The 27,791-nt window shown below is 41.4% G+C and overlaps 1 protein-coding gene across 6 annotated transcripts in view; it reads right to left on the bottom strand.

Annotated features, from left to right (window-relative positions):
* The window catches only part of MBP (myelin basic protein), a 114,204-nt gene that overhangs the window by 18,602 nt on the left and 67,811 nt on the right, over window positions 1-27,791 (bottom strand). For 4 of the 6 annotated variants that reach the window (XM_065053002.1, XM_065053000.1, XM_065053003.1 and 1 more), the window contains exon 4: window positions 1,913-2,343. In XM_065053002.1, coding sequence (XP_064909074.1) covers window positions 1,913-2,343 — 431 coding nt within the window. Of the gene's footprint in view, window positions 1-1,912; window positions 2,344-5,510; window positions 5,602-8,319; window positions 8,369-27,791 lie in introns of those variants that run through there. The other 2 variants (XM_065053005.1, XM_065053006.1) reach the window with 2 other exon arrangements.

Below are 27,791 nucleotides of genomic sequence, written 5' to 3'. Positions count from 1 at the left end.
GAATTGTCTATAATTCTGTACTGTTTTGCAGACATTTAAGTGCTTCAAAAGAGCAGTTTACTGAACAGCAACAGAGATAAACAAATAATATGCTGTCCTCTCATACATAGTTATGTAGAGCTCTGTAGAGAATCATAGCGATCATGTTTACACCAAAGGATAAAATACAGAATTAGTACAACTCGCAGCCATTTTTTAGTCATCACTACTAACAAGTGAGTTGGTTTGATTTATTGCTAAGCAAGAACGTACATATCTCTGGATATTCTGCAGGCAGAATCTAAGTTTTTGGTATTGTTTCCTTGGTGTACAAAGAGTATTTAACATACCATTTTTCATCGAGTAACACACTAAATGAATAAAACAGCAAGAGTTGAGCTAGCCAAGCAGGTTCCAGACAACAGCAATGTTGGGAACAGTCTCTGATATTTGCAGTAACAGTAAGGAAAGTGGTTTTCTTCATTCTCACAGCAACTGCCTGTGGCATGTACGAGCATTAAATACCAAATACCTACAGAAACGACTGTGTAATTGCTAAATCTTTCTCATGAGCATTACAGGACCTGTTTGGAAAGGCGAGAAACAAGAAGACCAAAACACACAGCTTGCTTACTACTGGCTACATGTGAGAAGCTTCTGGTTTTACGTTTCTAGAGTATTTTTCATCCAGTGGTCTATACATTACAACAACTCCTCAGGGAGGGGCTACATTACACATTGTGCTTCCCAGTGAGGAGCTGCGAACTCCATGGAGAGTCCGCAGCCGTTGTGTGATCACAAATCGGTTTCAAACCAGAGGGTAGGATGGATCATGGCCAGTACGACACAGTGAGACACGCAGTCTAACCCCTCCCAGCAAATGCCACAGGTTAGAACTACTGAACAGATAGAGCACAGGTTGTCACAGGTTACTGAAAAATTTGAGCCCAGTCAGCAACTCTAAGCATTGCTTTTTGCAACACACAACTTGAACAACTACATCAAACAACACGTTCCATTAAAATGAAGGTTTTCTTGCCCTACAGTAGTTCCGTTCAAATGTTCATGTAGTGTGTGAACACACAAACACAAGACTCCGCTTATCATTTCCATGGCAAAGGGTACAGTGAAAATGTCTTAAACTTTGACACTTGAACAATAGTTCAACTACCATGCCACCTGCATAATGCATCAGACGATGTGAGTTACTCCTGGCAAAGGAAAGAATTCAAGTAATATCCTTTCATCAATACTTTCTTTTTCAACTAATAATGAAGAAATGACTTGTTACACAACTTCTAATATGAAATGCCTGGAATATAAATCTTCACTTCTCAGCAGAATAAAGCAGCTGGACTATTTTGTACACCTGGGATTCAGGATAATATCTGTCAAGCCATCTCCTCAGCAATGATATCAACTGACCTTAAAACATGCTCTTGCTCAAGCAGGCTGAGAATCTGGCCACAGTTCTTTTACTAACAGCTATTTCCAAGTGTGTCCCTCAGTCAGAGCCAAACTATCTAAAGATTGTCTTGCATTTAGTGTCCAGCTCCGTTTTGCAAATATACAAGAAGAACACACAAAAGCAGACTGAAGCTTCTCTAAATGGCACAACATACAAATGAATACAATTGTACCACATTAAATGCTCATAAAAATTCCTCTCAGTAATGTTTCTAGAGCCACCCGGATTTCTAATACTCCTTGTTACTACCCAGAATAGCTCCTCTTGTTTCCCAGATCTATGCCTTTTTTGTTGTTGTTTTCAGTTTATAGCCAAGCATTAAATCACAGCCCTGCAAGTACCGTCTTGCTGGCTAAGTCAACTCTTGCATTATAGCAGTTACACCTTCCTTTAGTCCCACCCTTCCTTTTTAATTGTATGTTATTTTTGCTGTAGCTGTGCAGTTCTCTATTCCTCAGAGCTCACCTTGCCCGAGCCCCGCCGGGGAACGTGTCTTTCACCTCCAAAGAATCTGCCCAGCGAGTCAAGTAGACCCGAGTCTCTGTGCCGTGGAGATCCATGTCTGGCATGGTCTGTAGTGCTCGCAGATGCCATTTTTGATCCGTACCGGAAAGAGGAGCGTTTTTGAGAAGCCATCAAATCCGAATTCTCTGAAGCTGCTGCACTGTCCTCTTGGATGGTCTGTAGCTCGTCTGACTCCGAGGGCCGATCTTTGAAGGTGTTGTCTTCTCTCCCTGGGGCATCTCGGGAAAAGAGGCGGATCAAGTGGGGGCGACCGGTCGTGTCAGCTGGGTTGGCCTCGGGCCAGGCATTCTTCGGGTCTGCTGTGCCTTTGGGGTCTGTCACCGCTGGGCTCTTCGTGGAGGTCCCATTGTTCTGGTTCACATCTGCCTCTCCTGCAAACAACAAGGATGAGATATGAATGCAGGCCTGTGAAAAACAGCCCCGGAACAATGCTGCTTTCTTTTCTCCTGCCCCGAGATGCTCATTTCATACAAAACCCGTTAATATGTGCAGTTGTAATGAAACTATGTTCTCTACCAGCCTTTAAGAACATTAAGCTATCTTGGAACTGAAGCCGGGATGATGTCCTCACACAAAATTCGCAGTACTTCTAGGTGGCTTTTTTTTTTTTTTAATTAAACCAGTTTGTAAATAGATCAATAGGAAGCGCAACTGAGACTAACTTTATTTATGTGGAAGGCTTACTGAGGAGCAGGCTTTCAGTTACATGTCTGAATGAATGTCTGAAGAATCAGAATACCCGTACTTTCCCTTGAGGACTGCAACTCTCAAATGTGCCACTTTTCTCCAAAACAAGGCAAAAAATATTCAAGTGACATAGCAGCACTGAACCTCCCCCTCCACGATGTCTGAGATCTTGTACCTGAAGGTTTTGTCCCCATTTGGAACCCCTACTGTAACTTGAATACCGGTCAAACAGCTGTAATGAGGAGAGGGTTTTTTTTCCCCCTCGTATTTAAATTTTCCTCACTTAAAAAAGTAGAGACACGAAGCTGCAGTTTCCCCTTGGCCTCCCATGACAGTTTTTCTCCATATACGATCCTGGCACTCGTTGTACCATGTCCTAGCTCTGATGCTGAAGGCCCGGAGCAAAACTGTCCAATTTGCATTTAGTGCTTGTGAGAAGTGACAAAAAGAATTATCAGAAACTGACAAGCTTTTAGCCGAGAAAGGTGCCAAGACAGACCTCTGTGCTCTGCTGTCTTCTCCGTGGTTGTGTTCTGACACGTGCAGTAAAATACCTGAAAATAATCAGCTGCAGCACACTTAACTCTTAGCCTCTGGTAGCTCTTTCTACCAGTGACAGAAAGATCTATGGAGGTTTTCGTAGGTCTATACCATTATTCCTACTGTTCTAAAGGAAACTGCATCCACTGAGCAATGTGTAATCCCCAAGGAACACCACAAGAACATCAGCAGGTCACTACTTGAGAAGCAACCTCCATAGCAGACACCTCCCACATGCTCACTCCGCGTCAGAAACATTTTTTTGGAGTTAACAGGACTCAGCATTTCAGAAATAAGTTTTGGTTATTCTTATGTTACCTTTAGGGACTTACGATTACCTCATTTAATCCCCACTTGATTTGGTTCTTGTTGCCATGGGAGGGATGGGATCTGGCACATCCTGCTATGTTTTCAAAGTACTCAAGTACTTGGCTGATTCACCAGAGCAATTTAAACTTGACATGGCCATTTCAGATGATTTCGCCCACCCACAGGGCACTAAAGACACCTTTTCTCCGGCTGAAAATAATTCTGAAATAATTTTATGGATAACGACATGAGCCAAACGATGGCTTCTGCAAATATCCACCGTACTGAGGTTACAATTTGTTGTAATCAGTCTGCTACAGTTTTTCATATAAAAACATGATACGCAGTTTCGCTCTGCAGCTCTTTTTCCTTCTGGGAAAACTACCTAGAAAATGTTGGGGAACTTCAAGAAAATTTTGTTTGGTTAAAGCATCTGAAAGTATTTCTTGGGAATACACTTATTTAAGCAATGCTAATTGTCACTGAAGACCTCATCAGTGGGGAAAAGGAAAATATTTGCTGGCAAACTTAGGATTTTGGTTTCCCTGAAAAGATACTTTCAAACTTCTTAGAAATTATGAAAGCCCATAAATGATTTTCTTAATGAAATGAAAGAGAAAAGTAACTAACATGGATATACGACACATTCTAAAACTGGAAAACATTTTAAATAGCAACTCTAAGCTTAGATTCTATACCATAATACAAATCCATTCAAGGACAGAAAAAGAAAAACAACCAAAAGAGCTATTGTATTTAATTAAATGCATTAACAAAACACCAGAGCATCTGCATACTAATATTTTTTTCAACAGTTGTTCTTTGTGTCACTGAATACGGGTATTGGTAAGCAACAAAGAAGGGTATTTGTGCCACAAAAGTAGCTTCTCCCAATGCATACGCAGCGAGCTATAAAGTATAAATCTTTCTGTATGCCTTATTTCACTAATGAAAGCACACATTTCAGTTTTCTTCAAGATTTTCTCCATGCTTAAGTCTTCTCTAATATTCAAAAATACATTATTGAGAGATATTTTTAATAGTTGAGCTAACATAATCTAAGTTTTCAAGAGCATTTTGAGAGACAGATTGCTTTATTAACGTCTTAAGGATATCCAGAATTAACGGAGCATGTAGACATATGCTTATTCATTGATTTAGAAACAAATATTTAGATGATTTCTATTAAAACCCATTACAAATGCTGTGCATATGATACTCATATTATTTGTTTGTTCGTTTGTTTTTCCCTGCAAGACGAAGCTCTCTTGTTAAAATAGAGGACCCTTCCTGGACCATATCACTTGTACAACCAAAAGCTGCCCAGGGAAGAAGTCTTCAGGCAGTAAATACAGCAGAACGCATTGCCAGAGGCATTACCGGAAGGCTATTAAAGTGTCATCTATTTACATTTAAGTGAATAAAGTCCTGGAAAGCTACACAAGAGACAGCAGGAGAGCATCCTTGCCCCAGCCCAAAAGCAGCAGGAAGGAGCAGGATGCTGAGCAGGGGTTTGGCACCCCAGGGGTGGCAAAGGACGGGTCCTGAAGCCAACGCCACCTCTCCCCTTCCCCTCACCCTGCGCAGCTCCCGAGCCTGCCCCCGGCACAATCCTCCCTCTGCATGCTGGTCAGAGGGAACAAAGCCGTTTCTTCCCTGGGTACACAGGGAATGTAGATGGACCAAAAAATCTTAAAAGTCTGTTTGATAAACAAAACAGAAGCTTCGAAGGTGCTTTCAATGAGATGACATTAAATCCTGCCCCTCATTGCCTCTAATAGGTGTTAGGCCATGTGTAAGTATTTTCAAAACCACCATGCCTTGATGCTCAGTTTGACATTAACTGTTTATCCCGTTTCCCGAGAATCGACACTTTTACCTAATCCTCCAGTTAGCTGGGACCTCTCAGCCCCACAGTTCAAACAGTAGCTACTGCGAAGACCATGGAAACCTGTTTTATACAAAGAACAATCCCCGATGGAGAGTCCTCGGATATAAATACCCTTCTCATGGTCCACTTGGTAGAGCTGCTCTATGACAGTCTCTCCTTGTGCATATAACAGTCTGTAGCCTTCTTCCATACAGAGGACAACCTGGAAAGAGGTTGTTAAGCTAAGAGTTTTGATGTGGTAAGTTTATTTTTTTAAAAAAAAAGAGATTAAAAGTTTTTCATCTCCTCCCACCCCCTTCCAGTCTTGATTTCTTGCAGATAGTTTTAATCCCTCTCACATTCTTACTGCTGCTCCCTCTACAAATGCAGTAAGATAAATGAGGAAAATGAGCCTGATAAAAGCCGAAGAGTATTCCCTTGCTTTGCCTCTCCAGAGAGGCTTAGATCAACAGTTAAAGCATATTGCAAATATTGATTGCAGTAACACGTGACACCAGCTCCAATATTTGTAAAAAATCTTAAGAATTAAGTATTATTTAGTCCTTACAAATACCAGAAAGTACCTTAATCAAATTTATAACACAGAACACTTAATATATTTTATTGTAACTACAGATTGCTGTGACTGATTAATAATTTCCTTTTTCTTGGCCTTCTTTTCTCAGCGTATGAAGATGAAAATTATCCCACTTAACTTTAGGGTCCTTTTGTATCAACTTTTCATTTTAGCTTGAATCATGTGTATTTATAAAGCAGTGCTCTTCAGTATATGGGATATAATGTGTATTTGTCCTTTTCTACTTCTTCTTCGGTTCTATCTCTTCCTATAGGGAGGCAACTGGATAGTTAAATATAATGCAAGTACAGTTCTCAATTGTGAGTCAACTATATTTCAGTATGTTCAGTGAAATGCTGACACTAAAATATTAAGTAAAGCAACTGGAATTTTGCACCCACTTACCTTTTTTAGTCACTTGAATAACAAAAGGTTGCACCTAAAAATTACTCAGCTTTGTAACACTTACGATTTCAAGACCTTCAGTAAGCTGTAGTAGCAAGACTCATGTGCAACGTATTAGCAATACTTTGCCTTGCATTATTTAAGATGCTGAAAACCACTATTCTACAACACGTGGCTTTTAGCAACAATTGTGGTAACATCAGGATATTTGAAAGAATGGAAAGGACAGAAAAAGCACATCCATCATCACTACATATGAGCTGCAGTTGAGAATGTCTGTGCTCCAACTCTGTGTTAAGATAACTGTCTCCCAACATTTTGCCTTTCCTTTTTATGCAGTTCTCTAGAAAAAAGGACCTTAAGGAGTTGTTTTGCAGGAAGGATAGCACAAGGCATCGCTGGGAGCCCTAATTCAGCTCTGGCTTTGGATACTGTCATGGAAACACATCCATTTTTCCTGCACTATCACCTGCCTCACTTCAAACTCTGACATTCTTGAGCAGACGGGACAATGGAGTTTTGGGTACACACAGAAATGAGGAGTCGGAATGTGCAGCAGTAATTAAACACTGCAACCTACCGCAACAGCCAGGATCAAATGAAAATCAGGTCTAATTAACACTTAATTTCATCGGAAAAAGGATCCAACTATTTGGCGCTTGGCTGTATCAAAGGCAAGCGTAGCAGAAACTGTTCATCCCGCAGACGGGCGCAGGTCGTCTGCCAGACTCAGAGGCCAGTCCCAGCTTCCAGCCAGAGCTTTGCCGCTGGAGGTGGCACCACAGAGCGCTGCATGGGTTCGTGGGAGCGCCCGCGGATCAGACTAAAAGGAGAAAAAGGGATCAGAGGATGGATGCAAACCAGTAAACTGGTGCAGAGAAAGGTTCAGCAAACAAGGATATGCATGTCCTGGTCATTTGCTGCGTGGTTTCAGAAAATACAGGAGTTATGCCACCAAAACGCTTCAGAGAGTTCCACTCTCTCCCTTGAACACCAGTGACTTCCAGGTAAGCGGTGGAGTCACCATCCCTGGAGGTGTTTAAAAGACGCATAGATGAGGCTCTTAGGGACATGGTTTACTGACAGACTTAGGTTATGGTTGGACTCAATCTTAACAGTTGCTTCCAACCAAAATGATTCTATGATAGGTACAATCCAAGCTCCTGGTCTGGACTTCTACTGCAGCACAGTTGACAGCAGAAAGGAATGTTTACAGCCATTAGGCTTCACTACGTAAGTATTTGGGGAGAGGGAGGAAAAAATTACGTCTGCATTGTTAAATCTGAACTGCAGAGCTTGATTTATCCTCTATGCTAAGATGCTGCAGACAAAAAATGCCTCTCAGCCTAACTTCACTAATATGGTTAGAAGGCAACGTGCCATCAGACATTTCACTTCACAGATCTAATTACTGGGTTTGTCTGAAGCTTGTCAAACTGTTGGAAATCAATTTTGAACAAATATTTCTGTTTGGAATAGATGGCATGCAGCATAATTGTGAAACAAACAGTTGGTCATAGCTCTGGGGACAACCAGAACTGATCTGCTGGTGCATTCAGCCTTTACACAAACATTTTCCCCATTTGCTACAAGAAATGAACGCAGAGAGAAACGCCACTGTGTCTCATAGTACAGATTCACATGAATTTAAGGGTCCTGCTGCTTTTAGCCAAGAGATCGCTTCCAGGGCAGCTCACTCTCCTCCTCCCATCCTTGCCAAAGCTCATCGCTTGTAGGGAAAAAATTCCACCCAGAGGCAATTTTTCTCTACAGTTTCAGAATAACTGAAAGAAGGGTATTTTTCTGCACAAGAAATTCAGCTTTTCCCACAGACTAATCAAGCTGTAAGACCAAACATGCACAAAAATGTGAAGCCATCTGCTAAACACAACAGGCAATCCTTTGACTGTCCTCCCTCACTGCATACATTAGATATTACAGATCATATGAGGCTCTTACCAGAGAAGAATGAAGGTTGTGAAGGTGTTTTCATTCCACTGATGTGCTGAGTACACTTCTACACAGATCTGATGAAGCAGTGAATCAGGGGTCTGTTGGGCCACAATTTTCCTCACAATAAACCTTAGGACTGAAAATACAGTAAAAAGTGGAAAACCCCACCTGGCCCAGTATAGACTCATAAATACTGGTTCCTAGAGAGTTGTATTTACTTCTATTGAACTAAGTTGAATAAAAGACCAAGTTTAGTTCTGTACTACATCTTGAGTCAATAAAGATCCCTGGCTAAGTCTGCTGAACGGGATTGCGCTGCTGTTGGTGAAGGCACAAGACATTTTTAGAGCTGACATTTAGACTCTGTTGCTGCGGCCAGATGAATGAAATTTCCCCTTAAAATGTTACAAGAGCCTGAAAAATGCTGCTTTCCCTGAATCCCTGATGCTTTGTGGAATACCAGTTCATAGGTGTTCTCTGCAGGCAGCACTATGCCCCCTTAGAGCTACTGCTGCACTGCAAACCAATAGGTCAAATAAGATCTATTAATTGCTGGATTTTTGCTAATAACTAAGTCTTAGCACATTTGCTACCAGACTCATGTAAGATCTTATCTCTCCAAGCCCTCTCTGGCCCTCTCTGCTGAGGAGTGTTTGTTGAGGAAGCAAAGCTTGGCCTTGCAGCAGAGCTCGCATGAAAATACCAAGAGGTTTCGATGGGGAGAAGGGAACTGCCCATCACATCCTATTATGGGAATACCCATCTTTGCAGGTTTAACAGGAGAAAGAAGTGACAGTATGTCTGTATTACTTATGCTCATATTTTGAAGGAAATAAATACTGCATTCACTCAGGTAGACCAGGAATATGTACGTTTTAGCATAAAACTATGGCATGGGAAATAAATGAAAATTACATAGGAGAATGACAATTCTTTCAGATACTAATTACTACAGTATGAAAAAATAAGTGCAATTCCTCTCTCTTAATTTCTGACAGTAACCTAAAATGTATTCCAGATCTGCTGAAAAAACACTTGCAGCCTGTGCAGTAATAACACACTGTTGCAGTCCGTGCCCAAAAGTCTGAATATTAACAGGGAGCACATGTGGTTCCTGGGGGTTGCAACGTGTTCACATCCCGTTCATTACCCACTGTGAGGGGCTGCTCTCTTCGAGTCAGGCTTTAGACTTGACTAAGGAAAAAAAAGGTCATACCATCCCCAAACTTGTACACCTTCTGTTATTTATGTCTTTAAGTCCTCTTTCTTCTCTTTTCTTACCAAAGAAGCTTAGCCCTGCACACAGATGCTCAATTAAAGCAGCAAAACAAGTCATGGCAGCAGCTGAAATAACCATATTCATTCCGGCCATATCAAAGGAAAGAGATCAAAGCAAACCAGTCAACAATGCGTTTCAAACCACAGGAACTGCAGCAGTAATTGCATGCCAGCTCTATGCATGTCCCTGTTGCAGATGATGCTGAAGCTTAAAACCAGAGGTAAAACAGACTTTTTTTTTGTTAAATATACTCTGAAAGTCGCACCAGATTCAACATACAAGTCATTAGCTAGGGGGCCTAAGTTACATGTCATCTGTAGCTGCACTGAGCTTAATTTCCTCCTCTTCCCTTGTTCTAAAGGGGTTTAATTGTATAGCCCAGGGGTGCCAAATTCATTTTCACCAGGAGCCACCTCAGCCCCACGGTTGCCTTCAAAGGGCTGACTGTAATTTCAGGACAATATAAATGTAACTACTACTGAAATGAGTTTGGCACCTCGTTATAGACTATATATGTATTTCTGCAATTCATTGATGCATCTTTGTAAGAAATTGCCAGTTAATCCCAACTTTTGAGGTCTCGGCAGAAACGTTTTCTACCAAGCCGCCCGCTGCCTTTAGCTAACTGCATCGACCATCTACATGTAAAGAAAGCCCATTATTTGGGAATACACAGTACAAACCACAGCAAAAAGAAAACTTATCTGGGCTTTATTTGCCTGGTGAGTGTGCAAAGGCATTGTATGGCTGTGAGGCTGACAAAGAAGGGCTGACACGAAGCCCACACGGCGGCCTGCCATTGCGGAGGAATGCAGCAGTGTAGGCCCGGCTCGCAGCCTCTCTCCTCGTGTTCTCCAGAACCTCTGGCACTGCCTCCCTTTGCTAGACGGTTACAAAGGAGAGTACAGAAAACACAAAAAGCCTGTGGTTGGAACCAGTGGGACTTGCTATGGCAGAAATTTGGAATCTATGAGAGGCATGTGGCAATTCTCCACACAGCCCGCAGAGAGGGTTTTTTTGGTTTTTTTTAAAGGCTTAACAAAAGAATTTTACCCGCCCACCAGTTCCAAAGAAAGACGTTCCTTTGTGTTACTAGAACATATAGGTTTGTTTTAATCTTGAGAATCTCACAAAAGATCCTCCCACAGCGAAGTGAGCTGGGGTATTCTTTGTAACAAACAATTTCGTGTACTTATAGAGAAAAAAATTAAATCACCTGTTTGACCCATCGGTATTTATTTTCTTTAAAAAATGTGCAACTGACTAGTATTAAACAAAGATTCCTTTATTATTCACGTGTTTTGCTACAGTCACACTGAACTTGAATAAATATTAGGTTGCAAAACCTGTACCTATCCCTCCCCTGCCCAAAGTAATAGCACAACAAAATAACTAGGGCTTACATCACATTTCACAACTTCCACTGTCTTTTGTATTTTCCACATCAGTTATGTGTTTCTGAAAAATAGCCTATTCCTGGCAGTGCAAGTGAACACACAATATTACAGTTAAACAGGGCCTTAAGAGCAGCAGGAAAAGAAATGTTGCTGAGATGAGTGCAGTGAGGACAGTGACGGAACCAGCTGGTTGAAAGGAAGCAGCCCAAAAAAACAGCTGTAGAAAATGTTCTGTTAAAATCCATCATGTAGCCTCTCCAAAACAGGGCTTGGTAACAGTGCTGCTTTTTTCTTGACCACAGGTTAAGTGTCTGAGTGGCAGATCATTACTTAGGAAGTATAAACTGCAGAATAAAATACAGTTGTAATAAGTTAACCAAATTTGCTAACTTTAAGAAACACACTTTGATTGCGACCACAGGGAAACTACTTACTGCTACAAACCCCTATTTATACAAACTGCATTTTAGTCCTATGGAATAACACTGTTCATGCGTGCTAAGTTTTCCTGAGACCAACTACCTAAACCTAACCCCAGCAAAACACTGCACAATAGTGAATACAGTGTAAAGTACTGTAAGTTCTACCTATGTCAAAAAAAGGATATGAATGCTTGTCACTCCCCCCAAAATAATGCACTGATTTGCTCTTTTGTGGATATAAAGTCAAGTTTGATTTCCAAGACAGCTTTGTATAGAGCAGGTGCAGGGAAAAAGCGAATTACAGGAACGTGGCAGTCCTAGAGAGAAGAGCGCACAACACAAGCTGGGTATTTGGTCACTGTGAATTACTTGCAGGATGCCATAATCAATACGCTTGAAATCTCCATGCATCTTTCAGGTGTACATTGCTGTGTTGCTGGATTTCTCTATTCTTCCCTGTTAATGTGTTCTGAACTAAAGCTTTAAATAGCGCATTTGATCTCTGGGAGTCACCATCGTTACAGAATTTGCAGTAAACAGAGTTACTTTGGTAGCTTTTAGAAAGCATTTTTTTCCAGAAAATTTCAGCATACACTACAGTCCTATTAAGTGACACATTTGGAGTACGAACTATATATTTGCTAACATTTCTAAAAATATCTGAAATATCTAGGCACAAATAAGCCTGTAGACTATTTCCCATTGTATTGCACTCTTGCACATGTAAAACAGATTTGGCTCTACAGAAGCTGACAAAAAATACTCAAGAAAAAAGCCAAAAAGGGGCTGTAGGGATGCTCAAGGCTGCCCAAACTGCAGTTATCTATAATCAGAAGACCACAACCGTTAGACACTGTATTGGTCTGAAGTTATCTTCACTTTGGCATTAATTTTCACCTCACATCTGTGGTGAAATGTCAGAGCAGCAAAAGAGCAGGAGATTCCTCCAGTTGTGCAGTTTGCTCATAGAGCTCATCACATGTCAGAAACGGATGGGATTACTCCAAAAAGATGTGAGCACCTCTGTGCCTGGTGGGAGGCAGAAGCCCAGGAGGTGATTCACACCTCCCACCCACGCTGCCCACAATGCCAACAGCGAGAGCAGCTCCCTGCCCTCTGAGGGCGCAGAGGGGCCCATGTTGTGACCCACATCCCCAGTTGTATCCAGGTGGTAGAAGATGTGAGTACTTCTGGGTCCTGGGGTAGTGCAGTGATCATGCTGTGACTCACACCCCCAGTCCAACCCAAGACTTTGGCAGCGGAAGAAGTTCACACCTCTGTGGAGACAAGAGCCACACCAGCAGCTGCATTCATGAGGGGGAAGACACGAGCACCTTTGCGTGTGCCCTTTGGGGATGCAAGAGGACCACAAGCCACACCTCCTGTGCAAGATGCTGGCAATGACAGAAGATCCCTCTTTGATACAGACAATGTGTGTGGCAGTCATCTGCAGCTCCGCCTCTGCCTTTGGTACAGACAGTGAGAAAGTAATTCTTCCTAAAAGATCAGCAGCTAACTGCTCATTTTAAAAACACAGTAAATGCTTCACAGATGTGTCACTTTCAGGGATGTTCAGCCTCTCAGATATCAGTTTTTGTCTGCCTGACAATGGTTGCTCTAAACAGATTTTTAAAGGTATTCATATAATAATATGGGATTCTAGAGGGCGACAGCCAAGATGATCACTCTGAAGATAAACCCCAAAGCCAGGTTACTCAGAGGACAAATTCCACATGCCATATCCAAAGCCATGTACAGAAACCACCCCCACCTGAGCTGATTTATGACGAGGTTGCTCCCAGGGCACAGACTCCCACAGCTGCATCTGGCCTGTTTCACAGTTCAAAATTTCTCTGCAGATCCTGGCACAAGGAACACGGCTCCCAAGGACAATGCTTCCTGCTGACTACTGTGAAGGGAGGAACAGGATTTTTGCTACCATGCTCTGTCTTGCTTGTCAAAACAGCTTTGTCTGGAAGCCGCATAATGGAGCACGTCAGCACAGACCTAGGAGCGAAGCCATGTAACTGCTGTGGCAGAATGAGCGGAGGGTATAAAAATATCATAATACATGCAATAAACATTGGGTAGTTTATTAAACTATTAGCAAAATTATTTCAAGGCCCTTGTGTTTTTATAATGTATGCAATTAAAAACCCAAGAGTTTTAGAGGCAGTTTGGATCACACAGCAAAGATAAACTATTCAGAGCCTTCTCAGTGATTTCCTCAGTGAAGAAATCTGATAACTAAAGAAGTATTTTTCAGAAGCAAACTCTAATATCTGCCTGAACAATTGATACGACATTTGATTAAAATGTCTGCCTGCCTGGCAAAAAAAGACACATTAGAATGAAACCTTATCTCCAGAATTTATCATAGGATTTACAGGAGATCTTCTTCATAATAACCTTGAGTGAAGTCCTAAAACCATGATAAAGAATACTTGAAACCAAGCAGGAAGTTCCAGCAAATGCGACAACAAATATTAAGGACTAAAGCAGTCTGAACTGACTGAATTGGCAGAGGGTCTTACAGCAGAGAGACTATTTCACAGAAAGAAAATAAAATACTGGCAGAGAGCTGAGAATAAAACATTTGGAAGAAAGACAGTGAAAAGCAAGAGGTGAGTCTTTCTTTTGATGATAAGGAGGTTAATGAGAAATGTGAACTCAGACATTTAGGGCTGGATACAAATCACCTTGCCCGTCTATCCTGCAAGCAATAGCTAGCATTTAGTGAGGAGTTACAAGAAGTCACATTGAAAGACCGTACACTCCACAGCGAACCCCAGAATCCACGGGCTTGGATGTCTGGATGTTCCAATCCTGAAGGAGAGGAGCGTATTTGCACTTCCAGTGTGTAACACCATCCTGCTGCTTTCCCATGTCAAGCACCCTCTCCCTCTCTGCCCCCCCACCAGTTGCCAATCCTTCCTCCCACCTCTTCTTCGTTAGGCTCCTGAACCAAAGCTGCTGTCCAAACCACCCTGTCCTGCTGCCTATCCCACCCCTGCAAGGTTCCGTCTCCGCAGACACCTCGATCCCTTGCCACACTGCTGCAGGCTTCCACAGGCTTCTTCTGGACCAAATTCCAGATTGTCTCTGCACAGCAGTTCACCTCTGAAAACTCTCCTGCTCATAAAGCCTGCCTGTCCAGCACCAGTCAGAGCCACCAGAAGCTACTACAAGCGGACAACACGTATTAATTTCTAAATCAATTAGAAGAGTCACAAGATTAAAGTACCACCTCTCCTAACTTACACTGTCACGTGGTGAGGCCCCACCTCAAATCCTGTGTTCAGTTTTGGGTCCCTCACTACAAGACAGACATTGAGGTGCTGGAGAGAGTGCAGAGGAGGGCAAGGAAGCTGTTGAGGGGTCTGGAGCACAAGTCTGATGAGGAGCAGCTGAGGGAACTGGGGCCTTTTAGCCTGAAGAAAAGGAGGCTGAGGGGAGACCTGATCACTGTCTACAGCTACCTGAAAGGAGGTTGTAGCATGGAGGGTGTTGGTCTCTTCTCCCATGTAGCAAGTGATAGGTTGAGATGAAATGGCCTCAAGTTGCACCAGGGGAGGTTTAGACTGGGTATTAGGAAAAATTTTTTCCTAGAAAGGGTTGTCAGGCACTGGAACAGGCTGCCCAGGGACGTCGTGGAGTCACCATCCCTGGAAGTGTTTTAAAGACATGTACATGAGGTTCTTGGGGACATGATTTAGAGTTGAACTTGGCAGTGTTAGGTTAATGGGTGGACTTGATCTTAAAGGTCTATTCCAACTCAGACTATTCTATGTTTCTATGCTTAAAACCCATGTACACATTTACATAACTGGGAGTTCACAAAAAATGTCTAAACGCATTCCCACTTGGAAAATAAATACTGCATGGGCTTTTGCCCTTTTTCAAATCCTTCTGCTGCTCTGGATTACTGGCATTTGTCTACATTGACTAAGAGCTTTCAAAGCCATCTCACAACACATTTCACAAACATCTTTCCAACAGTGCCCCATCAACCCTCTGCAGTTCTGCCCACAGAGCACAGCTGGATCAGCATCTGCCTGCAGTTCTCTTATCCAGCCTGAACAGTTGCTTGGTTGATGTCACAGATTGATCCCATTCTGGAAGTTTGTCCTTTCTGCAATGAAAGAAGAAACAGCTCATTTCTCATCCTTTCCAGAGGAATTTAAATGGCTGTGCTAATACAAAGATCATAGTGTGATGCCTCCTCCATGTCCAAATTACAAATAGCTTTTTCCTCATTTCACTTTAAAACAAGCTTATCTATACAGGTAGCACATGAAAGGAAAACAAAATATTTCTATATTGACTGAAGGAAGGGGCAAAATTACAAGATTTCCAAAGTAGCCTGGGCCATTGGTACCACGTGTGCAGCATGAAATCTCACATTTCTAAAAGATATATTTACATGGTGTTTGCTAGGCTGAGAGCAAACGTGCTCTGCCCACACATCAAGTCAAAGTCGTCTTTGAATGACTCCAGAGAGACATTATTGTGGCCTTTCAGTACTTAAAAGGAGCCCATAAGTAGGATGGGGAACAGACTTTTTAGCAGGGCCTGTTATGACAGGCCAACTGGTAATGGTTTTAAACTAAAGGAGAGGAGATTCAGGCTAGACATGAGAAAGAAATTTTTTATGAGAGTGGTACAATACTAGCACAGGTTGCCCAGAGAGGTGGTAGATGCCCCATCCCTGGAAACATTCAAGGCCAGGCTGGACGGGGCTCTGAGCAACCTGATCTAGTTGCAGATGTCCCTGCTCATTGCAGGTGGGTTGGACTACACGACCTCTGAAGGTCCCTTCCCACCCAAACTATTCTGTGAGTCTATGATCTTGTTTGCTGTGCACTTGAGGCCAACTGAAAGTTGGCCTATTTCTCCAAGGCTCGAGGCATAAGTCGCTCAGTCAGAAGAGATCCTGATAACCAGCTGAAGCTCAGCACAGTGCTAACGTGGCTTCCCCCTGGCAGCAAAATACAAAGTCATCAAGCTCCAAGCCTCACAGGATGCCTAAACTGAAGTGTGATGCATAGATTTATTGCATGTTCTTTCCATGGATTAATTACCAGCACACAGCATGGCCAGGGGCAATCACTAACTCCTCAATATTCTCCTGCTAGAAGATTAATGGAACAAGAGATGAAGTTAGCAGAGAGGCGATCATCTTTCACTACTTTTAAATCTTTAAGTGCAGCTCAGCTTCTGTTCCTTGCTAGAATTATTTGTAAATCTAGAACATGACTGAATTCTACACTGTAAAGTCTACCAATAATGACACCATACTCTTATACTGTTTATATGCAAATTTTATGTACTTTTTGCATGCTAACTGAAAGCAGAAAAATTAGAATTCCCTACCCCTTTCACCTTTCAATGTTCATTTCTGCTTATTTCAAGGTCTGGCTGGTAGATACTTTTAAAATTTTTCTGTTCTCAACTCTGCTAGCAGAAATGGTACCCACTTTTCACTTTACCATAGCACTTAATCCTGGTATCCCATACATACAGAATCAAGTTTCAATCTCTCCTCCCTCTTGCCAATATACTCCAGACCAAGGTGGCTGAACGTAAAAGCCACAGGCTATCACAGACTGGTCTTCCTACTAAGGATTCCATGGTCTTGAGTACAGCAGATTTCATTTTTCTCATTTTTTTTGCCTTAGTCTATTTTTGAATATTTTATTTTACATGTTTTAGGCAAAGCAAGAATCAGCTATGTTTTCCTTTGCTGAATTCCAAGGTACAAGCACAGACAGAGGAGGAAAATTTCCTGTAAAAAATTCAACTGAATTGATACGATTTCTTCATGCAAACTGACAATTGCTGTCAATGCATAATTTTTTTTAAGATAAAAACTAGTTAGAAGACTCACACGAATGCTTTGCACCCTCTGTGTAAAATTAAAAGTCTCCAGCCTCCAGCAAGCGCTAAAAGTTTCCAATTGTCAATTTTCCAGGTTGTTTCACCTTTGAAAGAAACATGTGTCTTCGAATCTTAGTCCTATCTTTCCCCAACTCAGAACGCATGTTATAGTAATGAATATACAGAGACCAGTTTATATATAAATGTTGTAACAGATCGAGGCGAGCTGAGCATAGAGAAAAGCATTTATTGTGCTTATCACCATATTTTCTGCAGTAACTGGCAATGATAGTAGTCAGGACAGTAGCATCCCCATCAATGCAGCCAGAAAAATCCACCAAATGAAAACAAAATACCTGGTGGAATCACTAAAGCACATTCATAGGGCAACAGCTGGTTTAAATCAATGCTATATTAGAAGAAATAAATCTAGAAAAAATCTGAATCCTGTAGTAGACTTAGGATTCTTAGCTGGTGAAAGCACAAGGTAATGGGTCCTATCCAGGGCGCACAACAAGCTCTGTGGTGCTGCGGGAATAGCAGTCTCTGTACAAAGCTACTGAAATGTATGCTACTAATCTCCTTGACTAAAGACATATATATCTAGTATTTCAGTTGGATTTTACCTGAGACACAATGTGCTCTTAGTCAGAAAAATAATCCAGAAATTTATTAGGAAATCCTAAAGCTGTTAAAGTAAATCTAAACATAGAAGTCCATTTCTGTCTCTGAGCTAACCATCTTTCAACACAGCCTTTTACATTTCTGCTGTAGCATTGCAGTACCTAACCTCAGCTATTCCAGGTCTTTAGAAACTCCATCCCACTCTCCATTATTACAAAACACATTATATACTTCTGAATCTATTATAAACCTGTTCTCATTTAGACTAGGCCACATTAGACATATTTTCTATACACTAAGAAATCATTGGCATTGGATTATAAATAACAAGGGGTTTTTTTTAAGTGAAAAAACCCCCCCACTTTCTTTTTTCCCTGCTGAACACTTGTGAGCTGTACCATAGCTCTAAATGTGACTCAATGCTATAAGGAGAACAATGGTGACAAACTGTATAAAACCGCGGCAGTGATCGATGGTACTTTACACAATATCTGTTTTTCAGTAGCAGCATTCTAAGAGTGAAAAACTGCTTGAACAGTACCAAGCCTTGTACCAGTTCGTGGGAGTTACTATTAAAAAAAAGAAAGAAAGAAAAAAAGAAATCACAAACTTTATACATACTCAAATAACAAAATAAAGTCACTTCTAATGCAATGAAGAAAATATACTCAAGAAAAAGAACTATTAGTTCTGAAGACTAAAATGATAGTACAGTTGAGCTACACATGATCTGAAATGTTTTAACAGGCGAGAAATGTTATAAACATATTTTGCCAAGTGTAATTTGGGTACGTTCCTCTCGATCCACCCAGAAAGGATGAGAATGAGAAAAAACACCACTCCTCGAAAAACTTACAAAGAGCCTGAGAGCAATTCAATAGGTCTCGCCAGAAGCAACATCCCAGAAGACACACATGCCACACATCCCTGGCAGAAGGTGCAACCTCAGGAAGCCTTTTGCAGGCAGAGGCTGCTCCACTCACACCTCGGGCCAGCAGAAATCACGTCGCAGCCATCAGGGCTACACTGACCCACACTAACAAACCTGTCTGATGCTTGGAGTGGCCTTGGGGCCGCACTATCTGGGGATTCGCAGCCTCCAGCTGACAGTTCCTCAGGTGCAGCACTCGTGCCACCTGGAAAAAGCTGAACAACTAGTGGGCGGTTCTAAATGATGCTCCGTTTGCCCTCGCACGACAAGAAACACGCGTGCGTGCCTGTGCGTGCAGGAGCGCTGTGTGCGAGACACCACGCGTTTCTGAAATAAACAAAGACAACAACTCTGTCTCGATTTTCTCAGCAGGAAGTTTTTGTTTTTCTGCCTCCTAGGAAGCTGTGCAGACAACTCACGAGAGGTAAAAAAAATGTTCCGCAGACAGAAAATATCTGTGTTAATCTTATCTCCTAAAATAAAAGGTCATTTGTTTCCCAGGTAAGAACCTTTCTGTAGCCACAAGTTGTGATTGTCTGGCAAAAAATAAGAAGTATTTCCTATTCACAGCCTGTGCTACCCCAGAAGGTTATTTAGCATCCTTTTGAAATACGTAAATAGTGCATTTATGTGCATCTAAATAGTATGTATAGTATTATAGTACAGTATTTATAAAGCCCTTGTAATTTAGTTCAGTTTCCAATTTAGGATGTTGTCCATCATAGCGAACCACGGACTTCGGTACTCCTGATAAATCAGGATAACCGGTGCAGCCACAGACTGTAGAAGCCTAATGCGCTGAAGGGGGTAGGAGGAAAATCCCCCATGTACCTCCACATTTGTGTCCATGGCTCACCGAGGGTCTCTTTTTTTTCCCCCCGCACTGACAGCCCAAACTACTGGAATCAAGAGAGAATGGTATTATAAGAGGCAATTAAAAAAAAAATAAAAAGGAAAAAAGCTAATTCCATCTTCAGTAATTGTGAAGAATAGCTTGGAAAAAACATAGCTGGAGGTAACCTTGGCAGAGTCCTGAGTGCACCAGCAGGCTCTGCAGCCTCTTCCCACCCACACACCTGGGACTTCACGGGCCCACAGTCAAGCTCAGATCTGCTACAGGGCGGCTGTAAGCTGCGCGCAGACTGCTGGGAACCAGCTCAGTCAAGAGAAAGACCTGTTAGAAGCCACCTGGGTGGTTGGCCTGGAGTTGTGGTTTGGCTCTGGCTCTTGACCGGGGCCGAACTTCACAACACTGCCCATGCCCAGCCTCCTGTCTCCTTGAGGTGGGTCCTGCCAGGTTGCTGCAAACTTGCATGGTGGTCACCAGATGGCACCTGACCCCTTTTAGTGGTGCCCAATGATAGGATGAGGGGCAATGGGCACAGACTGAAGCACAGGAGGTTCCATCTGAATATGAGGAGAAACTTCGTTACTTTGAGGGTGTCAGAGCACTGGAAGAGGCTGCCCAGAGAGGCTGTGCAGTCTCCTTCTCTGGAGACATTAAAAACCCACCTGGACACATTCCTGTGTGATCTGCTCTGGGTGAACCTGCTTTAGGAGGTGGGTTGGCCTAGATGATCTACAGAGGTCCCTTCCAACCCCAACCACTCTGTGATTCTGTAACAGCCATCCCTTATCCCGCTCTGCTTCCCTTGTTGGGGCCCTGAGGCACCTGCCCAGCCTCCCTTGCCACCACCCTGGGTCCCAGCTTGTCCCCCACGTTGGGCAGGTCACTCCTGCTGCTGCCTGACAGCCCAAAAGCATCAAAATGCAAAAAGCAAATGCATTTATTTTTGAGTCCTCATTTATTATCTTTGTCCTTCAAGAAGGTACTGAAAGAAAACTAATTCATGCACATAACAAAACCAGAGGGTTCCACCTCATTTCCATCTGCAATTTCAATTTACAGAATTACCTCCAGTATACACTGAATTATCTGAACTACCTAAATAAAAGGAAAAAAAATATATATAGTTCATAATTAGGACAAAGACTTGCACTTGCAAAAGCCTCCAGCTCTGACTGCTTGCCTTTCAGAAAGCATCATAAAGAAGCATTTACTGAAACAAATCCCCTCCCCTTCCTACCCACACCTCCTCCTGACAATTCTTTCAGTGACATGAAATAAGAGAAGTCTATCAAGCAACAAAGAAACCAGGAGAGACCTAATATTTGGAATAGAAGAACATCCACCCTATTTCTGAATTCCCAATTTTCTACTATGAAAAGGAAAATATTTTTCCTATACCTGAAAGGAATAAAATTAAGGCCCATATTATTTGCAGGTGGCTGACACAACTTGGCTGAAATCAGCAATTGTCAAATTATCCTACACTTCTACTGATGGTAAAAGCAGCATGTTGCGATCCATATAGAAAATGCGAAAAAGATACAGGATAACTTGATTTGAAATAGTACCATGCCAACCTGTGCATTTATGCTTTTTCATACAAACCTAATTTACGATTTGCTACAGTTTGACTAGATGATTTCAAGCTGAAGTCATGCTGGTTACATCTTTTTTCATTGCCAGGTCTGCCACACATAATAAAAGGCTTCAAGATTCCTGAATGCAATAAAAGTGAACTGAAAGGGTAATTCACATTTAAGTGGTGCAGTCCTTGCAAGTTGCATGGGGCTAGCTAAGTGCTAACTATCATCATCATCATCACCACTAACCAGCAGAAAAATTGCAAAATCTTTTGCCACTCTTCAACTTCCACTGCAGTATAGATCTGCCAGTTTTGCCTGAGATTAGTTTGACTGGTATTCAAGTCATTACAAGCCACTTGCGCTTATGCTAGTGGCAGATCTATGACATCCAGCCCAGCTCACAGGTGCTTTAATGTAACTGGAAAGATGAACAACCTCGTATAAGTAAGATGTATCTTGGATAGAACCACAAATCTCGATATTTACATCTGTACAGCTCTACGTCAGCACAGACTCACAGACAACTGAGACGTATTTTATGTAACAAAATTATTAAGTTCTGTAACCAGAAGCCTTTTGTCAGCACTATCCCGCATATACACATACACAAATGCAATGCAATTAGTAAATGTCAGCCTACCTGCTGCCTGAATAAAGCTAATTCCCTTAATAAACATAAACCCTAAGAAAATGGATAAATGTCAGCAAAAATCAAGGGTGGATGTACTCCAACACAGAGGCACCACATCCCTGAGGAGTGAACCAGGTTATCTTCTGCTGGTGAAGCTTCTCCCAGTGGGCACACTCAGCTTTTCCAGAAGCATCTAAATAAACACGAGCATTAATAACTCAGGAGTACCATGAGCGTTAAGCCTGCAGAAAGGTTAGTTCAAATATGCCTTGAATGGTAGCCAGAAAAGTTATCAAAACAAACAAAATTTAAGGGGTCAGTGACTAGAAGATGGAAATTTATTCAGAGACTGTCTTTTCATGTTTTGTAACACCAGCTGAAATAGAGCAAGAGGCTCTGCTTCTGAAAAACATAACACTCAATGAATACCATTGCACTTGAATGCTGACTGGAGAGATGCCAGTGATGCCAATGATACCAGAGAAACAGCGACAGCAATGTCTTTTCCTCCTCTACAGAAAGACTATTTGCCCTAGGCAATCTATAAAAAGTCTTTAAAAATAACCAAGTGAAACTTTCTTGCCTCTGACCAAGCATACATATCAGGGACTATGTGCTTTGTCTCTCTCACAGGAATTATATGGTATCATGATGCAGAACTAAGCTGATCCATGCTTGGGAAACATCTATCGTATTGCCCAAGTGTACCTTAGTCTTTCCTGCAGCTATTTTACACAAGTTGAAAATGAATCAAGGCTAGCAATCACTGCAAACCTCTGAAGAACTAGGAGGCAGCCTCAGCCACCCTCCCAATGGGCTGACTGCAGAAAAACAGTCTGTTCCTTCTGTTTGTTCAGCCTGGATGCATTCAGGTCATAGAGCTGTGCCCATGCTGTGTGGCAGGAGGTGAGCTCTGACATCCTCTGTCACCCAGCCTGTGCTTTAAGGCTTTTGTGATATGGAAACATGTACACAGAGGTGCGGAAGGGGGGTGCAAAGGGACCACGTGCACACGAATACAGGGAGAAGTCAGGACCCAGCCCCAGGAGAGTGTTGGAAAATGTTCCTGGGGTCCTGCAATTTAGAGGGATCCTTTGTATTTTGTTAATCGTCAACTTTAAAAGAAGGGAGAAACACTTCTTTGTTTTTAATGGTGCACATATAAAATAAATCATTCACTGAGAAAGAATTTCAAAGTACAGAAATAAATCTTTGGACTCCAGGATCAGTTATGTGCTTGATCAGCCAACTTTTCTATCCCACTTAGGATGTGAACACTCTGGTATTGTATCTGTCTGAAACAGAGCAATGAGCCAAGTACTCAAAGCTTTCCACCCATGATCACGGTCAGTGTGAGACTCATGCCATGAATTTCAGACGAAGATCCAGCTGCAGAAAAAGGAAACATCCTTCCCCCTACCAGCAGAAATGTACTCTCTATACCCAGACAATTCTTTTGCTTCCCTTCTTCTCCCACCCCATGCAGGCATAACAAATAAAATCAACTGCTATGTCTCTTCTTACAGCATACAAAGGAATATATTCACCCAGAAAAATTTAAAAATATGAGTGGTCTCCGAAAGTGAAATTAAATATTTTTATTGTGTGGTTACTGCCTTGAAACGCCTCCCTCTTTGGAGGAGGCTTTTGGATGACTCTTAATCAGATTTCTTTTGACGGCAAACACTGATATTTGTTAACAAATCAACTTTCAGCCTCGTTGCTGGTATAGCCAGGTTTTTTTGGCAGTAAAGTCTAATGGAAATTAAAACCAAACAAGACAAATGTGTAAGCACTCTACCCTGAAAACAGGCTTTGTTTGAAATGAGTTGCATGGAGGAGCTGGCACCAAAGCAGCAGCTGTCAGGTTCTGCTTTTGGACTATTATTGCTAACTTAACCAACCATTCCAAACAGATTACAATGTGGTCCCCCCCCCAAAAAAAATAATAGCAGCAAAAGAACAAATGAGTGCTTAGTCAAGTGAAAGCAGATGTTACAGACAGCCGTTGTTTAAGAGTATGTGTCCATTTAGCCACCTTGCTTGGCTGCTCCCCAGAATAGTTTGCACTACTCCCAGCAAAATGGGAAAAGTTTAGTGGTGTCAGTACTCTACCTGTCAAGCTAGAGCTCACATACAGTCTGGCATCAGTTATTTTGACCTTCGACTCTTAAAAAGAAACAAACAAAAACTCCATACAAACTCCTAAATATCAACAGCTATTTTACCTCTCCGAGTTCCCAGAACATGGTATTGACATAGTGTTCATTACTGACACTTGCATGGTCCAGATTTTTCTTGTCCTTTCCTTCCATTTAGAATTTTCTTCTTCGAGACAGAGATCTGAATGTGAAAATGCTTTATGATATTCCACAGAGCTCATCTCTGTGCTTAATCTTCCTTGTTATTTACAACACACACAGGTTATAGATCTTCCTGATAATTCTTCTGGAATATTTAAAAATTCCCTTTGGGTATTTCAGAAAATCTACACACAACACAGAAACTGTCTATTTAACAAGTTTACATATGCTTTTTATTTTGTACCAGTTTCACACTTTAACAGACAGGGTAACATGCCTTCAACTTTTATGCATTTTCATCTGCGGGTGTTTGTGGTTTTTTTTTGGGGGGTGGTTGTTTGTTTTTAAAACCTGAAGCACTAACCCACGGGACTCAAAATAATTAAGATATCAGAGAAAAGGCCAGTAGTAGATTCAGACATTAAAACTACTTGTCTACATACTGAAGAAATCTCACAGCGGGACACTTAGAACTGTCTGTGCTAAATACCCTCCCACAAGATAAAACCAGAACAACTTTCCCGCCTCCCCATTATTCCACGGGACCATAGTTATGCAGCATTTTGTTGCTACCTAAATAACTACGTGCTTTTGGAGTCATTATCAGATGTGTTCTGCTCCATCAGGAGAAAATAGGACTGAGAAGGAGAAATGTGTGTGGCTTTTACTCAGCAGGGATTGTAAAGCACAGCTTGTGGTAGGCATGTGATTAGTAAACCCACTAACAGTGGTGCAAAATTTACTTTACAGTCTCTAAAATATCTCAAAGTCAAAACCTGAAAAAATTCAGTGTCCAAGGCACCTATGTATAGGCCTATCAGATCAAACACAAAGTTAATGGAAAGAAAAGAAACATGTAAAAGAACATGTAAAGAATATAAAATCAAATATTAAATTTATAACTCCCCGCTTCCAGCTTGTGGCACTCCAACCATGCAAGAATCTAACAAATTATGTGCTTTCTGATTATAACCAGTTCAGAGTCAACCATCACAGTCTCCTCTACCGGGATGAGCAGGAAGAAGGGGAATGTTACCAGACTGTCCTACAACATCAATGGTATCATCTGTGTGAATGGTCCCTGTTGAAGATGCCTTGGTTAGTGATATACTTTGGAGCAGAGATTTACTTCAGAACTTTAAAGCTGGGCAGAATAATCCCACCCAAATAGAGCAGGGTAAAATATTCAATTCTGCAAGATGGTGCCTCAACTGAGAATACAGAGCACAATGGTGAAGGTAATTCTTTGCAAGGCAGTGGAAAGGGAAAAAACAAGCCTAAAAATATCTTAAGCTCAAAGCCATTTCTACCTACTTGATATCATGTGCTTCTAATATAAAAATAGGTTTAGCCTTCATCTTTACCCATAAACAACTATTAAACTTCCACTGCAAGACTCTCCACTTTAATAAAACTGAAGCTTCGATTTTAATTTTAAGCAAAATTTAAAACCACAGGAAACTCACAGCAATTACTTTTCTATGAAGAAATGTTTAACCTTTACGTACTTGAACAAAGTTCTCGTTAAATCACCTGGCACATTAGAATGCAGAATACAGATGTCTTAATGTACACAGAACTCTATTTCAGATGAAGGGAGCTGCAAGCACCTGTCAGTCTGATTTGGCTGGATTTAACAGCACCAAGGGATTCTGAAGCAGAGCACAACGCAGTACAGATTACATGCAGATAACAGCTGGTATTGGATTTTTTCTGGACTGGTAAGAGCAAAAGGATTGGTGACAAACAAGATGCTTCAAAACTACGAACAGAGCAAAAAAAAAAAACCTCTCTGAAAATACGAGCATCAGTAGGAAGAGCTGATGAGGACAGATTGCAGACACAATAATAGGTCATATCAGAAATCTAAGGCTAAGACTGAAATTCATTTCCTTTCCTTAACAGTACAGATGAATGTGAAGTATAGATAAACAGTATAAATATAAAAGTAAAAATATGCTTCTTGGTCCAAAGACTGTAAGCTGGCAGCATCAACCTAATTAGCAGGGAGAGAAGAGGGTAAAAAAAAAAAAAAAAAGAAGAAAAAAATGCCAAAACAAAAGACCCACCCATTTTAATGGCTGAGAACTAGTAATTTTGCTTAAGATTATACCCTTTTTTGAGTTTTCAATGAAGCATGAGCACTGCCCCAGCAAAAAATGTAAGCACCTGATCTTAATTTTAAATGAATGCAATTTACAGTCTTCTACTTTTATTCTTCTTTTATCTAGAATGAAAAGATCGGGTAACGTGAACATCTAAAAGAATAGAGAACATGTAGAAATATGTACATAAAGATGGAAGGACGCAAATGCAGCTAAAAGAGGTCTGGCAGAAAGAAACAGATCGGTAGGGGAGATGAAAATATGGGAAGAAAAGCACATGGAACAGACTGGTGGCACACAAAAGTGAAGAACAGCAGCAAAATAGCACAGTCACACCCTGGGAATAAGTCACAGTAAATAGAAAGAACAGTTAGCAGGAGCATAAGAAAAACATAGTTGGTGGTACAAGTTCTGTTAACACCAGGAGCATTTTAAAACTGATTACTGCAAAGCACGAAGGCCAGAAAACAGAAAAAAAAAACAAACAAAAGAAAAAAAAGGCACCAGGCAGGTAATATTTTTGCAAAAATCTATGGATTACTAGGCAAAACAATCCTGAACATTTATTTATGTAGCAGCCTATTCCACTAATATCAGGGATCTGGCAACAGATTAGGTTCCCTTCCTTGACTGCTGAAGTGGTTTAATGAGATTGTAACAACAAGGTAAGATACAAACTCTGACTTTTCTCCTCCGAAAGCAGTGATGGCAACCAGCGATCCTATTGTGCTTTGTTGTTGCATAATTGTTAAAGAAATGCTTTCCGATGCCCTGTGAGAGGGGGTACTATCTCGAAAGCTCAAAGGGATTGTTCATTTGATCACTAAGCGCAGTGTTATTCCAGCCACTCATGAAGGCAGAGAATGCCTCTATTCTTATGTTCCCCTGAGAGTTGAGATCATCTGAGATATGTCGCCCATCACATATAAAAGCAGAGGTAGAACTGCTGGCAGGACAGTTTAAATGAAGGACTTTCACAGGCCTGGAATTTCTCTTCTGCATTTTCAGATGAGAGTTGAATTTGCTGACCACGGGGCTAATTTAAAAGGTTTAAGCGTACAAGCAAACCTTTATTTAAGGATTTCAAGTTTGAGAGTTTGTGTGTTGAATGATGAAGCTGTTTTAAAAATGACAAAATGAATATAGATGTGCTTCTAATCCCAGGTCCATCACTCTCCAAAGCCACAGGCAGAAACCTCTAAGTGCATTTAAGGTTCTTAATACAAGCAGATACTAAAACACAAGACAAAATAACCCAAACCACGAGGAAAATCCCTACACTCAAAACCCACATGCCAGACTAAAAAGCTGCACACAAAAATAGTGCAATTAGCAAAGAACAAGGCTTCTCCATGCTGTCCTCTCCTACCATCTCCTAAGAATATGTACAAGTTATTTCTGACCTCTTAAAATTTGTTTTGCAGCATTCCATTCATCACTAAGACAGTATTGTGATGCACTTTAACGATCCTTAAA

Source organism: Columba livia, chromosome 2 (assembly GCF_036013475.1).
Source record: "Columba livia isolate bColLiv1 breed racing homer chromosome 2, bColLiv1.pat.W.v2, whole genome shotgun sequence".
NCBI classification, from domain to species: Eukaryota; Metazoa; Chordata; class Aves; order Columbiformes; family Columbidae; genus Columba; species Columba livia.
This window is presented reverse-complemented; position numbering and strand designations above follow the sequence as displayed.